This window comes from Lingula anatina, chromosome 10, assembly GCF_051362555.1.
Source record: "Lingula anatina isolate TDL-2025a chromosome 10, LinAna3.0, whole genome shotgun sequence".
Lineage (NCBI taxonomy): Eukaryota > Metazoa > Brachiopoda > Lingulata > Lingulida > Lingulidae > Lingula > Lingula anatina.
Window position 1 is genome coordinate 18,139,384 of NC_141776.1, and position 24,203 is coordinate 18,163,586.

At 36.8% G+C, this 24,203-nt stretch overlaps 1 protein-coding gene across 2 annotated transcripts; it reads right to left on the minus strand.

Annotated features, from left to right (window-relative positions):
- Window positions 1-5,987: 5,987 nt before the first annotated feature.
- LOC106177245 (uncharacterized) lies at window positions 5,988-23,096 on the minus strand. 2 transcript variants are annotated; one of them, XM_086997915.1, is made up of 9 exons: window positions 22,915-23,096; window positions 22,345-22,565; window positions 21,938-22,157; window positions 16,623-16,772; window positions 16,241-16,489; window positions 15,102-15,317; window positions 14,656-14,914; window positions 10,364-10,496; window positions 9,989-10,113 (listed from the first exon to the last, which is right to left on the minus strand). In XM_086997915.1, the coding sequence occupies exons 4-8, from the start codon at window positions 16,669-16,671 to the stop codon at window positions 10,400-10,402; spliced, it is 870 nt and encodes a 289-aa protein (XP_086854041.1). In that variant the 5' UTR covers window positions 16,672-16,772; window positions 21,938-22,157; window positions 22,345-22,565; window positions 22,915-23,096; the 3' UTR covers window positions 9,989-10,113; window positions 10,364-10,399. The 2 variants fall into 2 exon arrangements, with proteins under 2 accessions (XP_086854042.1, XP_086854041.1); XM_086997916.1 differs by lacking the exons at window positions 14,656-14,914; window positions 15,102-15,317; window positions 16,241-16,489; window positions 16,623-16,772 and adding exons at window positions 5,988-8,074; window positions 8,265-8,480 and having other exon boundaries at window positions 9,883-10,113.
- Between the last annotated feature and the right edge of the window lie 1,107 nt (window positions 23,097-24,203).

Genomic DNA, 24,203 nt, shown 5'->3' on the forward strand with positions numbered 1-24,203 from the left:
TATGTTTGTAACCCGTCTTTAAGTCTTAAAGTGTTGTGTTATAAGCAGCTTCTTCTTTTTTCTAGTTTCCTTGTTGCTTTTAATACTTAGAATTTAAGTCTCTTCGCACTCATATTGTGTTTTGCTGCCTTATTTAACTGAGCAGAAACTGACGGTTATAGAATCTGTACCATGGAACATTTAATTATGATATTTAATTTTGTCTAATGATAAAATATTGACACATAAGAAAATAATTATCATATGAAGGTGGTGAGAACGAGGCATCAATTATATACAGGTAAAAGCGTTCCAGGGTGTACTAGCTCTTCTACCCGGACCTAGAGACCCATAAATGAAAAAAAAAAGTGTGACGAAGGTTTGATCAGACCGCAGGTTTGATCAGAAGGAGTCACTTTCATTCACAGAAACACGTTGTATAAACCCAAAGTTTAACACATACCTCAATTTTGAATTTTTAATAAATTGAAATTTGAAACCTTCGGCTAAGAATAGTTTGAGATTCACTTGAAAAGGGACAGAGAAGAAATAGAAATGACCCATCCAACGATAATGTCCTAAAGATCTCGAGAGGTATTAGCACCATGCCCCTGCCAATTTCAGGAACCTCTGCTACTCATATAAGTGAAGTACTTGTAACGAAAGAATAAACAATGGCGTCAGTAAACCGCACATTACCAATGCACTGTAACACTTAATTGCCAACTTAATGGAAATCGCATTGATTGTATAACATTAATAAACCATTCAAAAAGTGCTAGCTGCCTAAAATTTGTAGACAGCACATCCATTTATGAAACGTGTGTACTCAACAGAAATCCGCAACAAGGGCAGGATAGGTTATTCAGTGCTGGATCAGACAAAGTTTAGCCTAGCCCAAAAAGATATAATAATATTAAGAAATTGATAAAGAAGCAATACCCATACAAATACATTAGACAGATTAGCTAGATAAGACTATTTGGCACTTTTTTCCGTTCCACTGTACCACATACTATATAGATGGTACTACTGTACCAGATACAAGTACTAGTACCAAATGCCCATTTGCTCGTTAGTTAAGAAGATTTTGTTGTTTTACTTTGAAGTGATCTTGAAAGCGCTGCTTTATTAGCGCTCTCTTCGTTGCTGCCTTTCCGCGTAAGTTCACTGCTTTTATGGATCGATTCCCATGAACAAAATCTCTTAATTGCGACTTTCTTCTTAATAAGCAGTGTTTACACATTTTGTTTCTTTCTGAACTAAACCAAATATCATCTCCTTGGTTTTTATAACATTGAGAATGAGATCATTACTCTTGCCCCACCCGAAAACAGATTCAACAGACTTTAATATGCGCGCTCGTCGTAGTTATCATTTCTAACCAGACAAGGGTGGTATCATTTGCTAAGTTCAATAAAAATGTTTTGTCTACTACGCCAGTGAAACCGCATGAAAAACAAATATAGACAGGTTTTAAGAACACTTCCTTCAGGTGCACCCGCATTTAAAACCAGAGCGTGAGAAAAAAGGCCAACTTTAACATTTATTACTAAAGCAATATTGACAAAGTCATGTCATGTGTAAATTTGCAGACACAATATCACCCATAGTAGAGTTTTTAAAGAAATTGACAAGCTTTTAATGAATTGCTCTCTAGTAGACCACACCCACTGCAAAATTAAAAAAATACTTGGTATGACGAGGTCATTATTGACAGAAGCACGAGCCTAAAAATAAACAATAGATTTCATCAGAAAAACATGCTGGGCTTAACAAAGGGAAACAATTGCGTTTTAAACTATATCGCTATGGTACTAAAATGAATAATTACATAAAAATTGTGCATATCAGTTCCGAAAGCAGTCAAGTATATGGTGTATAAAACGTAAGAGATACATGGAGAGATATTTTAGTCAGAAGCATATGGATGCATGAAAACGAAAATAGTCTTCATTTTGTCAAATATTTAAGGGAGGTCACTTCTCTTCGATTGTTTTTTTTTTCTTCTTCGTTTGTGTAATAGATTCGCATAAAAATATATATATAAGGGTGAATTTGCTAACTAAAGCTCATGCAGCAGCGTTTTGGGGGGTGAAAATTATAATATCGTTTACTAAAATATCTCCCTCATCTAAACAGCTAAGAAGCTGAAGGCCGTTTTAACGCCTGTTTAATTAATCACAACGAAAAGTTCTCCAGTGTACTAGAAACTCGTCCTACACTGCCCCCAAGCAATTGTCCTCATAATAGTCATATCCAATGTCTGCCTGCAAGTCACCGGACTGGGCAGTACTGGGCAAAAGTTCACAGACACAGTGGTCATTTCCAGCACAGAGAACGTTTATGGCCTCACACTTCCAGTTTTGCAAACAGGAGATGCTGCATTCGGTGCGGCTACCGACATTCAGCGTGGCTATGGGCACGAGGGTTGCGCGCGCACCTGCTGCTACCTGACGAAACCTGGTTGAACTTTTAATACCTACAAAAAAATTAACTACGGGACTTGAAAAAAAAATTAAGACGTGCTAGCACCTGACTGATCGGTTAGTTCAAAGTTGAATTAATCATCAAATCTGTAATAATTATAGATATTTTTATTCATGCACTTCAAAACTAATAGTAATATATACATGTACGCAATGTGGGAATATCGTAGCTTAAGGCCCACCTGTAATAGCGATTTTGAGAAACTATAAACTTACCATGAAATTCCACTTCACAAAGCTGCAATGGATCATCGTCACTACCAACTTTAATAATCAAGACATATCGTCCTCTCAGTGGTGACCCACAGGACAGAGACGTGTTCCCCACAGGTGCCACCCCAGGGTAACTGGCGCAGAGTTTGTACTGGGTGAATGATGAATTATCCACGAAAGAGGTTCCAACTCTCACTTCGAAATTATTCAGACGGTCAGCTGGAAAAATTATCAGAATATTCAATTTGATATATTTTGCAAAAAAAAAACGTACGTGGCACAGTCCATAAAGTATCACTCTGCAAGAAAATTATCACACATTGCTTTGTATATTTTGCACATGTATAATCTGAAATGGATCATAGCTAACTGAAAATAAAAGTAGCAAATGGTAAAATATGAGATTACACTTATATCATACTTTTCTTGGATGTACGGAGTAGGTAGACACGTGGATGAATAAATTGTCACAATTATTTGAAGAAATTAATACTTGTATATAGTTACACAATAACCTCTTCGTTGCAGATATATCATTTTATCAGATCGAACTTAACATTTCAATACTTACAGCAATAAAAACGACAGCGACATATCTTTAATAAATTAGGACTAAATACAAAATATATAAAGAACCAAAAATCTTACAACAGCAGTCGCCACGGTTTGTTATAATTACACCAGCCACCCTCTCCGTGCTTAGTAAGTCTACCAGCCACCATTGACCCTGACCCCATTGTGTATGGATACAACTCCCATGTATGTGGACGTCGTCATAGTTACCATCGACAGCAAGGCCGGCAGGGTACTGATGTAGGTGAATAGAACTTTGGTAGGCGGGTTTTCCTTTCGCCAAATTCTTCGTGCAACCTCTGCATGGTGTCCCAACTGCCGGGGAAATATAACAACAACATCAATTATTATTATTATTATTATTATTATTATTATTATTATTATTATTATTATGTGCAAGTATGAATTAAATACAACAATAAATATTACATATCCTTTTCATCCTAAGTAGGATTGAAAGGGCATTACAGAACAATTTTAAATTCAGAAAGAAATATCCATAACCGCACGGATGAAAAATGTTCAAAATACATTTTTTTCAGCTCTATTAAAAATCAATGAGAAAACACCACGTTTGCCTAACGATTGCAGACAAATCAAGAAAATATCCCGTTGTTGCCCTGGATGGTGAACTAATACGTGTGGGGTGAATGCAAAGAAGAAGCGATCAACTGATGCTTGAATGTTCAAAAGCGCGCTAATATAAATGACACTCATTAGTTACCTAGGTGTTTTCTAAGTGTATGCTGCATGAAAGCGAACCTTATCAAAATTTGATCTCATACTATTATTGTAACATCTTTTCGTCCTTTTGATGCTGTATATTAATAATAATATATGTGTTTGATTTTTGGACTTTACACATTTTCACCCTCCATGCATCTGTTCAGACTCGTTCTCACTCTCGTAAGCAATCACAATATTATTATAAACTTGGTTCCTCGTGTATTGATTACTTCCTGGCGTATTTTTGTCTTCTGGTCATGTTTTATTTAATATTAGTGACGTGGACTTCCAAAATGAGTGATATTTTAATCGTGCGTCTTTAAACATAGCCACTCGAGCGCTTATGACACGTTTGCAAATTGCACATTTTTTTTACCGGTAACTGTTTAACAATATAATAAACTGGTTTTCCAGTTGGTAGTGTTGTTCGAGAGACCAAATGATCGGATGTCACAGCCACAGTAAACACGGTGGGGACGACAGACCCAAGAAATTTTACCATGTCGAGCTACTTTAGATAGACATATGAAAGGTTATCACAGTTATTTATGATGGTATCTGACTAGATCCATTCCCACATCCACATATGGCCGTCTCAAGCAGTATAGGTGTTCTGCTATTTACATTCCGTAGAAAGTTGCCTCGGCTTCAAATGTCCACCACCATGCCCAAATTGTTTACATTAATTTAACAATTTCATCAGCTCGTACACACCTTATACAAAAAAATCCCTGTTTAAATAAATAGTGAAATACGTTTATTTTTGCCCTCCAATATTTCAGTGGCCATCGCGTCGCTTTTATTTGGGATTGCTCCGCTAATTCACACGTCAGGTAGAGGTGAAAATCAAGCCTATTTCCTTTGTACTCGGAATTTTTTTTAAGTATAACTGAAATTTCTTTGTAAATTACCTATCCTCACACCCCATAATTTTTTTTTCTAAATGAAAAAAAAAAAAAAAAACACAAAGTAGTCGTCTAAGAAAACCTTCAAGCCTTTCATAATCCCAACCTAATAATCTAAATAATTTGATATACACATATATGTACTATCACGTCTCTTATTAATTGGATTAGATAGCGAGTTCGCTATTTAAATGTTAACCGAGGAGGTCTGCCTGTAAAAGCTATTATGACAAGCAGTCCCCAGGTAGTTAACTCCACGGCGGCTTAAATGATCGCTTTTTCTGTTCATTTTTCCATCACTACAAAGTGTTCGGGATAATACTCACACAAAGACCCGACGTGGTTTTATTCACTAGTATTTCCTCCTCAATGTTTACTGCAGTTGCTAACCTCAATTAACGAAATTAAGGAAGCAATTATGTGATGGTATATTTTTATGAAAAGAGTCAACAGATACATTTCTCTAAGCGTTTAAAAGTGGGGATATAGCGTTCTAAAGACAGGGAAGAGAGGAAAGTCTGATAGATCGGGAGAGGGAGAGGGAGATATGTCTTCAAATCGGCAGACTTCCGACGTCTCTTTCCATAGCCTTTGAATTTTTAATAAATGTGCTATAATTTTTGTTAAAAAATCGTTTTTGAGTTATCCGTATCTTTTATTATCATACAATTATTGATGTTACGTTATATGAGGTAATGCTAAGGTTTCGGGCACAGTGTGTTTTCCGTCAACACAAGAATAGAAAAAAATCAATATCAAGAATCAATTACCAGACGAAAACATCGCATTTTAAGCGAAGCGCAAACCACGTCATTATGGAATAGATTCACAAAAAGCAATAACTGCGTGAATATTAAGTATGAAAAATAAATAAAAACCAAATTGTAGCAAATTCCATGCAAAATTAGATAAACAGGGTGAAGAAAAGAGTGACTGACTGAAAAGTATTAATAGTACACATACATTTTACGTAATGTCCTGCCAACCTGTGCAATGGCTCCTTGTTCGTACCAAGAAATGCGTTTTAGAAATACGAGTTAAATATCCCAAAAAGTCAAGTTATTTTCGACGTGCACGATCCATTTTGGACAACAGTGTATGTATGATGTATGAAAAAAATGATTTCAAATAGAAGATATGACAAAAATATTTTTAAATTATCGGACTAATTACCATTAAAAATCCTCGAAAATGAAGTTGGGTTTTACACTGACTTAAAACGTGCATTCACACAACACATAAACAACATAGTGCAACGAACATCTATCATATCGCGGAATTGATTGGAAGGGGGTTTCCTGCTCCTATAAACAAGCCCGCTTTTCACTCTCCAAAGCAATACATGGTACAAATGCAGAGTTCCACACATTGTTAAAGTTTGATATTTTTAGTTAATTGAAAAAACAATTTGGAACCCCGAGGTTCAGAAATGATAAGGATTTCCTTGTAAATGTACGGAGAAGAGATAGAAATGATAACATCCATCGATTAGTTCTTTTAAAAATGGAGGTACATGTATTAGTAAATAGCAGTATGCCTCCTCCGGTTTCAGGAACTTCTCAATCTCATACATGTGAAGTTATAGTAATGATAGAATGAGAATTGGTCTCAGTGAACTGTAAATAACCACATTACATCTTATATTACACATTTAACTTTAATTTACACCTTAATTGCCTCCATAAAAAAAGCGTATTAGTTTTTGTAGTTATGATAAACGATCCAAAACGTGCCGTCTGGATATACAATTTGTAGGTGGCATATCTCTTTATGAAAGTTCTGCACTCAACAAATCCTTTTGAACCATGTGTAATTGAAAAGGTTCAGACGAAATTTATCGTTGCCAAAAAAGCCAATACATAAAAATGATATGCTCACGTACAATAGTAATAGTCGATTATCTGTCACGTTGTGGCAACATAATCATTTTGTACACAGTCAACAATAAAAAAGCACCAAAGCGTACACATTATACGGAATAAAGAGTTGATACATTGATTTTTTTTTTCAGTTTCCCACTGCCATACCAGAAACGATGGCCCAAAGCATGAGATAATGCTGTCGAGTTAAATCTACATCAGGGTGAATATGCTAGCTGGAGCTTGTGATATAACAGAATCGTTTTTGGGGTGAAAAATGTTATCGCTTTCAAACAAATCACTTTCACCTAAACAGCTAACGACTTTGTTTTAAGGTGTATTGTATCAAAACGATAAGTCCTCCTATTAGGTGCCAGGAAATTACTTTGAAAAGTGAACTTCTTATTTTCTCAGCTACATGTAACAACGCTGTTATAACGCATATTGAACCACACCGATACATCCTTTAATTAAGTGCAATATTTTGAAAAGTGAACTTCCAAATTATCAGTAAAGATGCCAAACAAAAGTTTTGTTAATTGCAACATCGTAATTAACGGGCTCTTAAAACTAAAAAAATGTTTAACCAAAGCAATGGTTACAGGCGCCAGACTATGATTAACACACTAGTCGTCAAGCACGCGTCTTCATGATAATGTATTACTTAGTTACGGTGTTACACAGGAAAGTGATTGCTTTCTCGTGCCAATTTACGAAGCAGCGAAAATGGCTATTGACGTTTTGTTTTTTTTATTTTTTTTTTTATTTTTAAGTCAAATTAAAATGATCCCTCTTGAGACCATGTCGTCTTCACACTAGTTTAGGTCAGTCTTGGGAGCGATCACCACCTGCACATTTCTAATACAATATGAATGGTCAGTTTTTACAACACTACCCCAGCGTGGCATATCATCTAATAATATACATGTATATTCAGCTTAGCACATCAATATCATTTAATTGTTTCACAACGATAGGAGATACTTAAAAGGCATGTACGTTACGTAGTCATGAATACTTCTCTGGGGTATTTCTGAAGTGATTTAGCCACATTTATTAGTCTCGTCCTACACTTAACCCAAGCAGATGTCCTCATAATATTCAGAACCAGTGTCTGCCTGCAAGTCGCTGGACTGGGCAGTACTGGGCAGAAGTTCACAGACACATTGGTCATTTCCTGCACAGAGAACGTTTATGGCCGCACACTTCCAGTGTTGCATACAAGAGATGCTGCATTCGGTGAGGCTGCGGACATTCAGCGTGGATATGGGCACAAGGCTTGCACGAGCATCTGCAGCTACCTGCTGGAACGTGGTTGCACTTGAAATACCTATACAAAAACATAAGTAAAATATGGGACCTACAAAACTCATAACAAGGACATGTCAGTAGGTGACTCACCGGTTATTTCAACGTTGAATTAATCAAAAAATGTTAATAGATACACGTAATTTTAGGCACCTATTAAAACTCATATTAATGTACATATAAGTACGCAAAGTGAAATACTGTAAACTCACCATGAACCTCCACCTCACAAAGCTGCAAGTAACTATAGTCACTACCAACTTTAATGATCAAGACATATCGTCCTCTCAATGGTGACCCACAGGACAGAGACGTGGTCCCCACAGGTGCCACCCCCGGGTAACTGGCGCAGAGTTTGTACTGGGTGAATGATGAATTATTCTCATAAGAGGTTCCGACTCTCACTTCGAAATTATTCAAACGGTCAGCTGAAAATAAAAAGTGGCTAATATTTAAATCTAATATTACACATGTAGCGGCAAAGTAAACAGTAGATCAGGGTCCTGTATCTCGAAAGCTTCGCTATGTTGCGCACGTGCGCGAGCATGGCGAGCGTGCGCTGCAATTGCAACCGCCTGCTATCTCGAAGCCTTATACCCCCTTTACACTGGACGGCGTCCTTTCTGCGTCCTTTCTGCGACCATGAAATTGGCATCGCTGTGGTCGTAATAAGGAGGCACGAGCATTTATTTGGTATCAGAATGAATGCTCAATGATCGGCCAGTTGTCTGCACGTTAAGTATTTTTATTTTTTTACTCTCAAACGGGGCCGTACTGCTGGACGCAGAAAGGACGCCGTCTAGTGTAAAGGGGGCTTTAGCAAACGCTACGCAATTATAACCTCAAACTCTACTAAAATTCGATTGCCGCAGAAATGTAATTTTTTTCACCATGACGCAAATTAAGAGGTTGTTTTTATTTATAGGAATATCATAATTACAAATACTGATATTTGAAGTATTTGACACTGATAAAATGTCAAAAAACAATTAAATAAGCGAAGCTTGGACTGACACAATTACTGACACATTAGTGAGTAGTGTTCAGTCTCACAATAATAGACATTGAGGAAAGTCACGGTGCGACCGAATGCTTTGTTTCTGCTTTTTCATTTTGTGTAGAAAATGACACTTTTAAATTTATTGTTATTATCAATAGACTATACACAGATAATTAAATTCACCAGAAAATATAAAATAATGTATGAAATGTTTAATTTTGAAATTTTTCTCCATAATAAAACATGACTTTAGCATTTTTCACGTGAATATTTACAGCAATTTTTTTCTATCAGAGGTACCAGTGATTCAATCAATTAAAAGCTTCCATGTTTTTGTTACATGTTTTATTATATGCTATTATGACTAGCAACCCAAACTTGCCACCATGTTTAATTACATGAAAGACACATTAAAATGACAAATTATGCATACGCAGAGGCCATTGCGACTAGTTTGTATCGCCGCAAATAATAGCCTCGAAACTAATGGTGATTTCGCCATTAGCGCACGGCCGGGATTTGCGAAGCTTTCGAGATATGGGATAGCGCACGCTCGCCATACTTGCGAACGCTCGCCACAAGCAAAGCTTTTGAGATACGGGGCCCTGATATAAAAACCGTACGAAGTAGGTAGATACGCGTATACATATAGATAAAATGTCACTATTATTAAAAATACATGTTGCTACACGATATCTCGTCTTATTTTCACATGCATAATCATAATAGGATTGCACTAACCGCCCAAAACTTTGATCTACGGCAATAAAAGCGTGAATTGCGATAATGATACATCTTCAGTATATATAAATATAAACCAAAGGACTTACAGCAGCAGTCGCCACGGTTTGTTATGATAACACCGGCCACTCTCGCCGTGGTTTCTAAGTCCACCAGCCACCATTGACCTTGACCACCATTAGTATTGGAACAACTCCCATGGGACAAGACGTCGTCATAGTTACCATCCACAGCGAGCCTGGCATCGCATGTGTGGTAGGTGGAACTTTGGTTGGCGGGTTTGCCTTTTGCCAAATTGCAACCTCTGCATAGTGACCCATCTGAAAGATACCAATGTCATCAGTTATTATTATCATGGTTATTATTATAAATATAACAATAAATATTAAATATCTTTTTCATTCTAAATCGGATTGAAAGGACATTACAGAACAATTTTAATTTCAGAAACAAATATCTTACCACATGGATGAATAATGTCCCAAAAACATATTTTCAGCTCTATGAAAAATCAATTATAAAACATCGCTTTTGTCTAGTGCATTTGTCTAGTGCCTCTGCAAAACTTACCCAAATATATGACAGTAACTCCGAGAAAAAGCAGTCTTAGGACCACCATGCTATAGTCACACACCTCGTTATCCAGCAGCTGCAGATTGCAGACAAATCAAGAAAATGTCCCGTTGTTGTCTCGGATGGTGATCTGATAAGAGTGGAGTGATTGCAAAGAAGATGAAAAGTTCAATTGATGCTGTAATATTCAAAATAGCACTAATATAAATGTCATTCATTAGTTACCTAAATGATGGATAGGAAATGTAATCGGGTGTTTTCTAATTGTATACTGCATAAAATCGAACCTTATCAAAATTTCATCTCATCCTATTATTGTAACATCTTTTCGTCCTTTTGATGCTGCATATCAATTATAATATATATATATATATATATATATATATATATATATATATATATTTTTTTTTTTTTTTTACTTCACACATTTTCACCCTCCATGCATCTGTTCAGACTCGTTCTCACTCTCGTAAGCAATCACAATATTATTATAAACTTGGTTCCTCATGTATTGATTACTTCCTGGCGTATTTTTGTCTCCTGATCATGTTTTATATAATATTAGTGATGTGAACATCAAAATGAGTGATATTTTAATCGTGCGTCTTTAAACATATCCACTCGAGCTCTCATGATCGATGACACGTTTGCAAATTGCACATTGTTTTACCGGTAACTGTTCATTTAACATTATAGTAAACTGGTTTTCCAGTTGGTAGTGTTGTTCGAGGGACCAAATGATCGGATGTCACAGCCACAGTAAACACGGTGGGGACGACAGACCCAAGAAATTTTACCATGTCGGGCTACTTTAGATAGACATATTCAATGTTACACAGTTGTTTATGATGGTATATTACTAGATCCATTCCCACATCCACATATGGCTGTCTCAAGCAGTAAAGGTGTTTTCTATTTATATCTTAATTATTCTTCGATTTACATCCCATGCGGTGCTCCTTCATAATGGTTTGCTGGATGCTATAGCCAAAAAGGAAAGCCCGTAGAAAGTTGCCTCTGCTTCAAATGTTCACCACCATGCCTAAATTGTTTGCATTAATTTAACAATTTCATCAGCTCGTATACACCTTATACAAAGTACAAGCCTGTTTAAATAAATAGTGAAATACGTTTATTTTTGCCCTCCAATATTTCAGTGGCCATCGCGTCGCTTTTACTGGGGATTGTTCCGCTAATTCACACGTCAGGTAGAGGTGACAATCAAGCCTATTTCCTTTGTACTCGGAATTTTTTCAAAGTATAACTGAAATTTCTTTGTAAATTACCTATCCTCACACCCCATTAAATTTATTTATTTATTATTATTATTATTATTATTATTATTATTATTATTATTATTATTATTATTATTTTGTAAATGAAAAAAAATCAAAGTAGTATTCTAAGAAGACCTTCAAGCCTTTCATAATCCCAACCTAATAATCTAAATAATTTGATCTACACATATAGGTACTATCACGTCTCTTATTAATTGGATTAGATAGCGAGTTTGCTATTTAAATGTTAACCAAGGAGGTCTGCCTGTAAAAGCTATTATGACAAGCAGTCCCCAGGTAGTTACTCCACGGCGGCTTAAATGATCGCTTTTTTTTTCTGTTCTTTTTCCATCACTACACAGACAAAGTGTTCAGGTTAATACTCACACAAAGACCCGACGTGGTTTTATTTTTAGTATTTCCTCCTCATTGTTTACTGCAGTTGCTAACCTCAATTAACAAAATTAGGGAAGCAATTATGTGACGGTATATTTTTATGAAAACAGTCAACAGATATATTTCTCTAAGCGTTTAAAAGTGGGGATAAAGCGTTCTAACGACAGGGAAGAGAGGAAAGTCTGATAGATCGGGAGCGGGAGATATGTCTTCAAATCGGCAGACTTCCGACGTCTCTTTCTATAACCTTTGAATTTTTACTAAATGTGCTATAATTTTTGTTAAAAAATCGTTTTTGAGTTATCCGTATCTTTTATTATCATACAATAATTGATGTTACGTTATATAAGGTTATGCTTTAAGGTTTTGGGCACAGTGTGTTTTCCGTCAACACAAGAAGAGAAAAAAATCAATATCAAGAATCAATTACCAGACGAAAACATCGCATTTTAAGCGAAGCGCAAACCACGTCATTATGGAGCAGATTCACAAAAAGTAATAACTGCGCGAATATGAAGTATGAAAAAAATAAATAAAAACCAAAATGTAACAAATTCCATGCAAAATTAGATAAACAGGGTAAAGAAAAGAGTGACTGACTGAAAAGTATTAATAGTACACATACATTTTACGTATTGTCCTGCCAACCTGTGCAATGGCTCCTTGTTCGTACCAAGAGTTGCGTTTTAGAAATACGAGTTAAATATCCCAAAAAGTCAAGTTATTTTCGACGTGTACGATCCATTTTGGACAACAGCGTATGTATGATGTATGAAAAAATGATTTCAAATAGAAGATATGTCAAAAAAAAATTTAAATTATCGGACTAATTACCATTAAAAATCCTCGAAAATGAAGTTGGGTTTTACATTGACTTAAAACTTGCATTCACACAACACATAAACAACATAGTGCAACGAACATCTATCATATCGCGGAATTGATTGGAAGGGGGTTTCCTGCTCCTATAAACGAGCTCACTTTTCACTCGCCAAAGCAATACATGGTACAAATGCAGAGTTCCACACATTGTTAAAGTTTGATATTTTTAGTTAATTGAAAAAACAATTTGGAACCCAAGGTTCAGAAATGATTAGGATTTCCTTGTAAATGTACGGAGAAGAGATAGAAACGATAACATCCATCGATTAGTTCTTTTAAAAATGGAGGTACATGTTCTAGTAAATAGCAGTATGCCTCCTCCGGTTTCAGGAATTTCTCAATCTCATACATGTGAAGTTATAGTAATGATAGAATGAGAATTGGTCTCAGTGAACTGTAAATAACCACATTACATCTTATATTACACATTTAACTTTAATTTACACCTTAATTGCCTCCATAAAAAAAGCGTATTAGTTTTTGTAGTTATAATAAACGATCCAAAACGTGCCGTCTGGATATACAATTTGTAGGTGGCACATCTCTTTATGAAAGTTCTGCACTCAATAAAACCTTTTGAACCATGTGTAATTGAAAAGGTTCAGACTAAATTTATCGTAGCCAAAAAAGCCAATACATAAAAATGATATGCTCACGTACAATAGTAATAGTCGATTATCTGTCACGTTGTGGCAACATAATCATTTTGTACACAGTCAACAATACAAAGCACCAAAGCGCACATATTATACGGAATAAAGAGTTGATAAATTGATTTTTTTTTCAGTTTCCCACTGCCATATCAGAAACTATGGCCCAAAGCATGAGATAATGCTGTCGCGTTACATCTACATCAGGATGAATATGCTAGCTGGAGCTTGTGATATAACAGAATCGGTGGTTTGACCCAATTATCCCTCTTGCAATCACGTCGACTAGTTTAGGTCCGTAATGTGAGCGATCAGCACTAGCACATTCCTAATACAATATCAATGTTGAGTGGTTGACAACACTTCCCAGCGTGGCATACTGTCTAATAATACCTTAAAGGCCCAGTGGGTCACCCGTGACCCACAAGTTTGACACGTCCCCACTCACACTACACAAAATGAATCCACTTCATTTTACCATTTCCTATTCCTTATGTACTAGTTTATCCTTGTTGACCAATTAGAAACTAGGTCATTATCCTTCACTTCACTCAAATATGTCTGCCTCCATAAGAAGGCGCTAATGCTATTGTCTAGTGGGTTTTCATGTGTCTGTATTGTCATCTCAAGGTAAATAATAATTTCAATATTCTGGCTTTTCATTCTAAATACAATAGTCTTAAACCACACAGAAATGTTTTATACAGTTGTTAGCTACACTTCCAGGTTTAAATTTATTTTCTGATGTTGTTATTGTAATAAAAAGAGGTTTGTGATTTCTTGAAACTTGGTCATTTGTTTACCTCTAAAGCCCAGTGGGTCACCGGTGGAACATAACCAAAAACTAGGTCAATGTTGCCCAAAATATTTTTTTCAACATTTATTGATAAATGTGCTTATTACAACCCTATTACCTAGGTATTTAACTTTTCATGCAAGAAAAACATGTCTTGGGCCTTTAAGGGTTAAGCTTTGCACAACAAAATCATTTAATTATTTGGCAACAATAAAAAATACTTAAAAAAGACGTGTAACGAAGTCTCGAATGCTTCCCTGAAGTATTCATTTGACTGTCTCGTTTTACAATGTACTCAAGCAGTTGCCTTCATGATATTCATAGCCAGTGCTTGTCTGCAAGTCGCCGGACTGGGCAGTGTTGAGCAGTAGTTCACAGACACATTGGTCATTTCCAGCACAGAGAATGTTTATGGCCACACACTCCCAGTGTTGCACACAGGAGATGCTGCATTCGATGAGGCTGCGGACATTCAGCGTGGATATGGGCACAAGGGTTGCGCGCGCATCTGCTGCTACCCGTTTGAACGTAGTTGTACTTGTAATACCTATACAAAAAATAACTACGGTACTTACGAAACCTGTAGCAAAGACGCGCGAGTAAGTAATTTACCTTTTTTTTCAACGTTGAATTAATCATAAATTGTGTTCATGTAAGATTAACAGATGCATGCAAACCCCTAAAAATTCATATTAATATACATATGTACGCAAAGTGAAATACTGTAAACTCACCATGAACCTCCACCTCACAAAGCTGCAAGTAACTATCGTCACTACCAACTTTAATGATCAAGACATATCGTCCTCTCAATGGTGACCCACAGGACAGAGACGTGTTCCCCACAGGTGCCACCCCCGGGTAACTGGCGCAGAGTTTGTACTGGGTGAATGATGAATTATTCTCATAAGAGGTTCCGACTCTCACTTCGAAATTATTCAAACGGTCAGCTGAAAATAAAAAGTGGCTAATATTTAAATCTAATATTACACATGTAGCGGCAAAGTAAACAGTAGATCAGGGTCCTGTATCTCGAAAGCTTCGCTATGTTGCGCACGTGCGCGAGCATGACGAGCGTGCGCTGCGATGCAACCGCCTGCTAACTCGAAGCCTTAGCAAACGCTACGCAATTATAACCTCAAACTCTACTAAAATTCGATTGCCGCAAAAATGTAATTTTTTTCACCATGACGCAAATCAAGAGGTTGTTTTTATTTATAGGAATATCATAATTACAAATACTGATATTTGATGTATTTGACACCGATAAAATGTCAAAAAACAATTCAATAAGCGAAGCTTGGACTGACACGATTACTGAAACATTGGTGAGTATTGTTCAGTCTCACAATGATAGACATTGAGGAAAGTCACGGTGCCATTGAATGCTTTGTTTCTGCTTTTTAATTTTGTGTAGAAAATGACACTTTTAAATTTATTATTATTATCAATAGACTACACAGATACGCAGAGGCCATTGTGACTAGTTTGTATCGCCGCAAATAATAGCCTCGAAACTAATGCTGATTTCGCCATTAGCGCACGGCCGCAATTTGCGAAGCTTTCGAGATATGGGATAGCGCACGCTCGCCATGCTTGCGCACGCTCGCCACAAGCGAAGCTTTTGAGATACGGGGCCCTGATATAAAAACCGTACGAAGTAGGTAGATACGCGTATACATATAGATAAAATGTCGCTATTATTAAAAATACATGTTGCTACACGATATCTCGTCTTATTTTCACATGCATAATCATAATAGGATCGCACTAAGTTAGTAACCGCCCAAAACTTTGATCTACGGCAATAAAAGCGTGAATTGCGATAATGATACATCTTCAGTATATATAAATATTAAACCAAAGGACTTACAACAGCAGTCGCCACGGTTTGTTATGATAACACCGGCCACACTCGCCGTGGTTTCTAAGTCCACCAGCCACCATTGACCCTGACCAAGATCAGTATGGCTACATCTCCCATTGGACATGACGTTGTCATAGTTACCATCCACAGCACGACTGGCAGGGTGCACACCGTTCACATTTACGTAAGTGGTGCTTTGGTAGGCGGGTTTGCCTTTAGCCAAATTTTGCGTGCAGCCTCTGCATAGTGCCCCATCTGCCGGAGAGAGATACCAACCACATCAATTATTATTATTATTATTATTATTATTATTATTATTATTATTATTTGCAAGTATAAACTGAATACTACAAAAAAATTTGCCAAGTGCTGTTTCTGCTTAACTTACCCAAAAATATCACAGTTACTCCGGCAAAAAGCACTCTTAAGGCCATCATCCTGTATTTATTCCCTCGTTATTCCAGCAGCTGCCAATGGCAGAAATCATGAAACTATTTCGTTCATGCCCTGGATGATAATTTTGCTGTGAGTGGAGTGACTGCAGAGAAACAGAGGGAAATGTTAGATTTATTGACGCTTGAACATTAAAAAGAGGATGTTTTTTATGTGTACGTCGCATGGAATCGACAAAAAGCACTCTTAATGTCATCATTCTTTATTCTTAATGTTATCATCCCAGCAGCTGCCGATGGTAGAAATCAACACAATATTCCGTTCATGCCCTGGGTGATTTTGCCGAGAGTGGAGTGACTGAAGAGAAACAGAGTAAAATGTTAGATCAATTTTTTTTTTTTTTTTTGCGTCGCATGGAATCGAACCTTATCAAAAAGCGACTCACTATTACCATTTCTACTATTCGCCCTAATAGTGCTTCTAAGGTCAGTCACATAATACATGTTCTCTTTTTTCTATGGCATTGTTATATTAGTAGTACATTTTTATTTATGTAATACTATGTGAATCATAAGTTAAGATAAAAAACAAATATTAAATTTATTATATAGAATGAAACATCCAAACAAATATTAAATTTATTAAAAAGTTTGAAATAACCATTTCCTACACAATCACACTGATCAGTCTATTTTGAAAAATACGTCAATTTTCATTTCACTTGTCAAATATTTCAAATTCTAAATGTAGAAATCTATGATAAAATGGAAAATATTACTTACAAAAACTTGAATTGACAATACTTGAAAAATCGACAGTATACCATGTATTGGTAAAAGGAAATTAAAGTTCTTAAAAGTTTAGAATTTAAAAAATATTGTACAAATACATAAACGATATACCAAAGTACAATAGACATTATCTGTCACGGTGTGGAAACAATCAAATGTACACAGCAAACAACATAAAACATAAAGGCGTACACATTAGACGGAGTAAAGAGTTGATGGCATTGATTTTTCCTGTTTCCCACTGTCCCCCACAGGATATCACCCAGAGCATGAGATACTGCTGTCACGTTAAAAATAAGTCAGGTGAATTCACTTACAAGAGCTCATGATATAACAGAATCGTTTCTGGGATGAAAAACCGTGTTATCGCTTTCAAACAGGGCCTCATGTCTCAAAAGCATCGCTCATTGCGATAGCGATATCACCTTTCGTTTCGAGGCTATTATATGGGGCAAGTAAAAGCCGAGTTATGGAATCTAAAAGCTTGCGCTCGGTCGCAGTGCACGATGCTTTCGAGTTACGGGACCCAGATCCCTTTCACCTAAACAGCTAACAACGCTGTTTTAACACATATTGTATCACAATGTTAAGTCCTCCAAATAGGTGCCAGGAAATTATTTTGAGAAGTAAACTTCTTATTTTCTCAGTGCAGAGCAAAGCAACGGTTTTGTTAAATGTAGCATCGTGACTAAGGGGCTCCTATCACCTACACAAAACAAATGTTAACTTAACTTAAGTACCGGATTGTGTTCACAACCCTGGTTGTCAACCATACCAATTTTCGCAGTATAGCCCCGTTTGAAAATAAAAAAATGTATAATTTCCAGAAAAAGAAGCCAATTAGACTGCTTTACCAACTCATTCTGCATTTTAGTCCTGTGTTTCTTTTTTAAAGGTTTGACAGTCATAAATAACACGGTTTTCCCATAATGGTCATCATGGCTGCAGTATCAAAAATTGTGTTTTCTTCTATGTTGATGCAACATTACATAATGCTTTACAGCATAATGACCATCAATTTGCAATAATAGAATATTAGTAACATGGACATTCAGAAAACGTGACAAGCAAAGGTCTTCAGGATCATAGAACTTCAAAGTCACACCTTGAAAATGTCAATTTTCACAAAAAAAACTGTTTAACTGCCAGAAAAAATTACCAAACAGACTGCATTGCCTACTGAAGCTGTATTTTAGACCCATGTTTCTTTCCTGTAAGTTTGAGAACACTAATTAACATGATTTTTGTTAAATGGTCATCATGAGAGCAGTGCCCAAAATAGGGGTTTCTTCGAATTTTGATGCAATATTACATAATGTTTAACAACATAATGACCATCAATTTTTAATAATGGAATATAAGTCACATGAACATTCAGAAAACGTGACTAGCAAAGGTCTGCAGGCTCATGGAACTTCAAAGTCACACCTTGAAAATGCCAATATGTGAAAAATTAAATTTTCACAAAAAACTGTTTAACTGCCAGAAAAAATTACCAAACAGACTGCATTGCCTACTGAAGCTGTATTTTAGCCCTATGTTTCTTACCTGTAAGTTTGAAAACAGTAAGTGACATGGTTTTTCTTAAATGGTCATCATGGGAGAAGTGCCCAAAATAGGGGTTTCTTCAAATTTTGATGCAATATTACATAATGTTTAACAGCATAATGACCATCAATTTTTAATCATAAAATATTAGTATCATGGATATTCAGAAAATGTGACTAGCAAAGGTCTGCAGGCTCATGGAACTTCAAAGTCACATCTTAAAAATGCCAAAATGTAAACAAGACAGCACTGTTCTGAAATGGGTTTATTTCCATTTTTAACATTTTTTTAACATAAAACAAAATAAACAGTTTGTTGCCATTTTTATATGACCAACTAAGAAAATTGATGAGATGGGAAAAATATCAATAGAACAGTGTTAAATGTCCAATTTCCTCCATTCTGAGATTCTGAACATAGTGGATGATTGAATCTGACAAACTGCAATGATATGAGTTTATTTCCATTTTTGACACTATATTACACAATATACGATAACAAGTTTACCATCATTTTTACATAATCAATTAACAATGTTGTAAAGATGCAGGAAATATCAAACAAACACTTTTACGTATCTTATTAGTTAAATAATGAGACTGTTAACATGCCTAAGAATTGTATCTGAGGAAATGTGAAAAAACAGCATAACTTCTAAAATAAAGGCCCGATTATGCTGATTTTCGAACTCAACCTGCGTTTAAGTTAGTTTGACTACTCCTGTGAGTATAATGACAATTGGCCAATCTGTTTTTCTTATATTGTGTTATCAGTGTTGCATATATGTTGAAAAAAGTGAAAAAACAGCATAACTTCCCAAAAAATGGCCCGATCATGCTGATTTTCGAACTTGACCTGCGTATTATGAATATTCATCAGTTCTGTAAGTTTCAAGCCAAAAGGTAAAATGGTTTTCCATTTATGGTGTTATCAGTGCTGCATATGACTGAAAAAAGAGAAAAAATAGCCTAAATTCACTCAAAATGACCCAATCACGCTGATTTTCGAACTTGACCTGCGTATTATAAATATTCATCAGTTCTGTAAGTTTCAAGCCAAAAGGTAAAATTGTTTTCCACTTATTGTGTTATCGGTGCTGCATATATGCTGAAAAAAGTGAAAAAAACAGCATAAATTCCCTATAAGTGACCCGATCATGCTGATTTTCGAACTTGACCTGCGTATTATGAATATTCATCAGTTCTGTAAGTTTCAAGCCAAAAGGTAAAATGGTTTTCCACTTATCGTGTTATCGGTGCTGAATATATGCTGAAAAAAGTGAAAAAACAGCATAAATTCCCTATTAGTGACCCGATCATGCTGATTTTCGAACTTGACCTGCGTATTATGAATATTCATCAGTTCTGTAAGTTTCAAAAGAAAAAACAGTTTTCCACTTATCGTGTTATCGGTAAAAGTGCACGGCGACGGCGACGACGACGACGACAGACGCAGATGACGGCTATATGTACAGACACATCTGTGTCTGTACATAAAAATACTTTACGTGCCATCAACTGGCCGATCATGGAGCTTTCATTCTGCAACCAAAGCGATGTTTGTGCCTCCTTTGTACGACCACAGTGATGTCATTTTCATGGTTGCACAAGGGACGCAGAAGGGAAATCGTCCAGTGTAAAGGGGGGTACTAAGTTACGGAGTTACGTCGGAAAAAGGTCGCTTTCTTGCACCAATTTACGAATAGGCCTAAGAACTACTGACGGTGGTTTAGCTCAATTATCCCTCTTGTGATCATGTCGACTAAGCACTAATTTCAGTCAGTAAGGTGAGCGATCTCTTCTAGCACATTCCTAATACAATATCAATGTTAGGTTGTTAGCAACACTACCCCAGCGTGGCATTGTATCTAATAATATATATTCAGCTTAGCACATCAATATCATTTAATTGTTTCACAGCGACAGGAAATGCTTAAAAGGGATGTGTAACGGCGTCATGAATGCTTCCCGGGGGTATTTCTAAAATGATTTAGTCACATATATTTACATGTAGTCTCGTCCTACACTTGTCCCAAGCAGATGTCCCCATAATATTCATATCCAGTGTCTGCCTGCAAGTTGCTGGACTGGGCAGTACTGGGCAGAAGTTCACAGACACATTGGTCATTTCCGGCACAGAGAACGTTTATGGCCGCACACTTCCAGTGTTGCATATATATTTTTGGTGGACGCAAACACGACGCAAAGCACGCAGCCCGAAAACTGGCCGGCCAGTTTTTCGCTACGACCTGTCTGCGACAATTAGAACGCCTGGAGCACGCTCGTAGCACGCAAGACAAAAGTACTGAGTAAGTGCGCTAGGCGTGCGTGTAACGCAGGAAAAGCATGCAGAAATTCCGGGGTATTTTACCACGAAGTCGTTCTTACCACGCAAGAGACTCGTAAGTTTAACTTGCTTTCAATGTACGTGTTAACAAAAAGGGGGGTGAGCGCACTTCCTCCGTGCGTTTATCTTACTTCCAAAGTGCGTGGCGAGTACTACTACCATACCTGTGAAGTGCGTCACACTAAGACGACGCACGTGCCCAGCACGATAAAAGTGCAGGCGATCCCGAGCAACCACTGCCAGCATTGCGTCACGATCTTCGGCCTCCTCTAGCATTAGCAGCTGTAGAAGTCGATGGCGCATCCTTCTTGGAAGTGCCTTTTTGGAAGCCAAAACAGTGAATGATGAAAAGACTCGGTGCTCCCTTTTATATTATTTTGATTATCCGTGCGTTCCACTTCCGTGCTTATTACGTTTCTCTTACGTTTCTCTTACTTCGTAAGTACGGTTTCTGAAAACGTACGCTTCACTTGAAATACACGTATGATTATCTCACTCACTGTGTGCGACACGAGTACAGATCGTACGTGCTCCTTACTTCTTCCTACTTCCAAAAAAAAAGGCGTACAGACCACTTGCGGGCCCCACGTTTAGAGCACGACACACCTACTCATAAAGTACTTACTACTTCGTCCGCTGCGATTTAATTTTCACCCTGCGACAACGCTACGTCTGACGAGAACTCCGAGGACGCACGATCTCTAAGCACGCACGACGGGTTGTAAGAGAGGCTATACAGGAGATGCTGCATTCGGTGAGGCTGCGGACACTCAGTGTGGATATGGGTACAAGGGTTGCGCGCGCATCTGCTGCTAGCCGTTTGAACGTAGTTGTACTTGTAATACCTATACAAAAAATAACTACGGTACTTACGAAACCTGTAGCAAAGACGCGCGAGTAAGTAATTTACCGGTTATTTCAACGTTGAATTAATCATAAAATGTGTACATGTAAGATTAACAGATGCATGCAAACCCCCAAAAATTCATATTAATATACATATGTACGCAAAGTGAAATACTGTAAACTCACCATGAACCTCCACCTCACAAAGCTGCAAGTAACTATCGTCACTACCAACTTTAATGATCGAGACATATCGTCCTCTCAGTGGTGACCCACAGGACATAGACGTGTTCCCCACAGGTGGCACCCCCGGGTAACTGCCGCAGAGTTTGTACTGGATGAAAGATGAATTATTAACATAACCTCACCTCGACAGACCCTCACTTCGAAATTATTGAAACGGTCAGCTGAAAATAAAAAGTGGCTAATGGTTAAATTCAATATTACACATGTAGCGGCAAATTAAACAGTAGATCAGATATAAAAACCGTACGAAGTAGGTAGATACGCGTATACATGTAGATTAAATGTGACTATCATTAGAAAAAATACATGTTGCTACACGATATCTCGTTTTATTTCCACATGCATAATATTAATAGACACTTACTTAACTGTTCACAACTTTGATTTACGACAATAAAAACGTAAATTACGACAATGATACATCTTCAGTATATATATATATATATATATATATATATATATATATATATATATATATATATATATATATATATAAACCAAATGACTTACAACAGCAGTCGCCTCGGTTTGTTATGATAACACCGGTCATCCTCTCCGTGGTTTCTAGGTCCACCAGCCACCATTGCCGTTGACCAGAATCAGTATGAGCACAACTCCCATTGCGCATGATGTCGTCATAGTTACCATCTACAGCACGACTGGGAGGGTGCACACCGTTCACATTTAAGTAAGTGGTGCTTTGGTAGGCGGGTTTGCCTCTAGCCAAATTTTTCGTGCAGCCTCTGCATAGTGCCCCATCTTCTGGAGAGAGATAACAACAGCATCACTTACTATAATTATTTGCCAGTATAAACTGAAGATTACAATAAACATCGAATATCCTTTTCATCCTTAGTGGGATTGAAATGGCTTTTAAAGAACAATTTTCAATTCAGAAACAAATATCTAACCACACGGATGAATAATGTTATGATATTGTGCCATCCTGGATATCATATTTTGCCTTTTTCGGCTCTATGACAAAACTATAATAAAACACTTTTTGCCAAGTGCTGTTTCAGCTTAACTTATACCCAAAAATATCACAGTTATCCCCACAAAAAGCACTCTTAAGGCCACCATCCTTTATTCATACAACTCGTTATTCCAGCAGCTGCCAATGGCAGAAATCATGAAACTATTTCGTTCATGCCCTGGATGATGATTTTGCTGTGAGTGGAGTGACTGCAGAGAAACAGAGGGAAATGTTAGATTTATTGACGCTTGAACATTAAAAAGAGGATGTTTTTTATGTGTACGTCGCATGGAATCGACAAAAAGCACTCTTAATTGTCATCATTCCTTATTCTTAATGTTATCATCCTTTATTCACACACTAAGTTGTCCCAGCAGTTGCCGATGGTAGAAATCAACACAATATTCCGTTCATGCCCTGGGTGATTTTGCTGAGAGTGGAGTGACTGAAGAGAAACAGAGTAAAATGTTAGATCAATTTTTTTTTTTTCTTTTGCGTCGCATGGAATCGAACCTTATGACGTAACATGGTCACTTTCATTATTCACGCAACTGTCTCACCTTGCTCTCTCTTAGCTGAGTAATCAATCAATAAAACGAGTAATCAATCAATAAAACACCCGTTGCCACGTGAAAGAGATATAACTGATTAAACTGATTCCTGTTCATCGTATATAATTTTTATTTAATTTTTGTATTTTGAGGGTATCACCCAAAGCATGAGATACTGCTGTAGCGTTAAAAAATAGGTCAGGGTGAATTTGCTAACTAGAGCTCATATGATATAACAGAACCGTTTGTGGGATGAAAAACTATGTTATCGC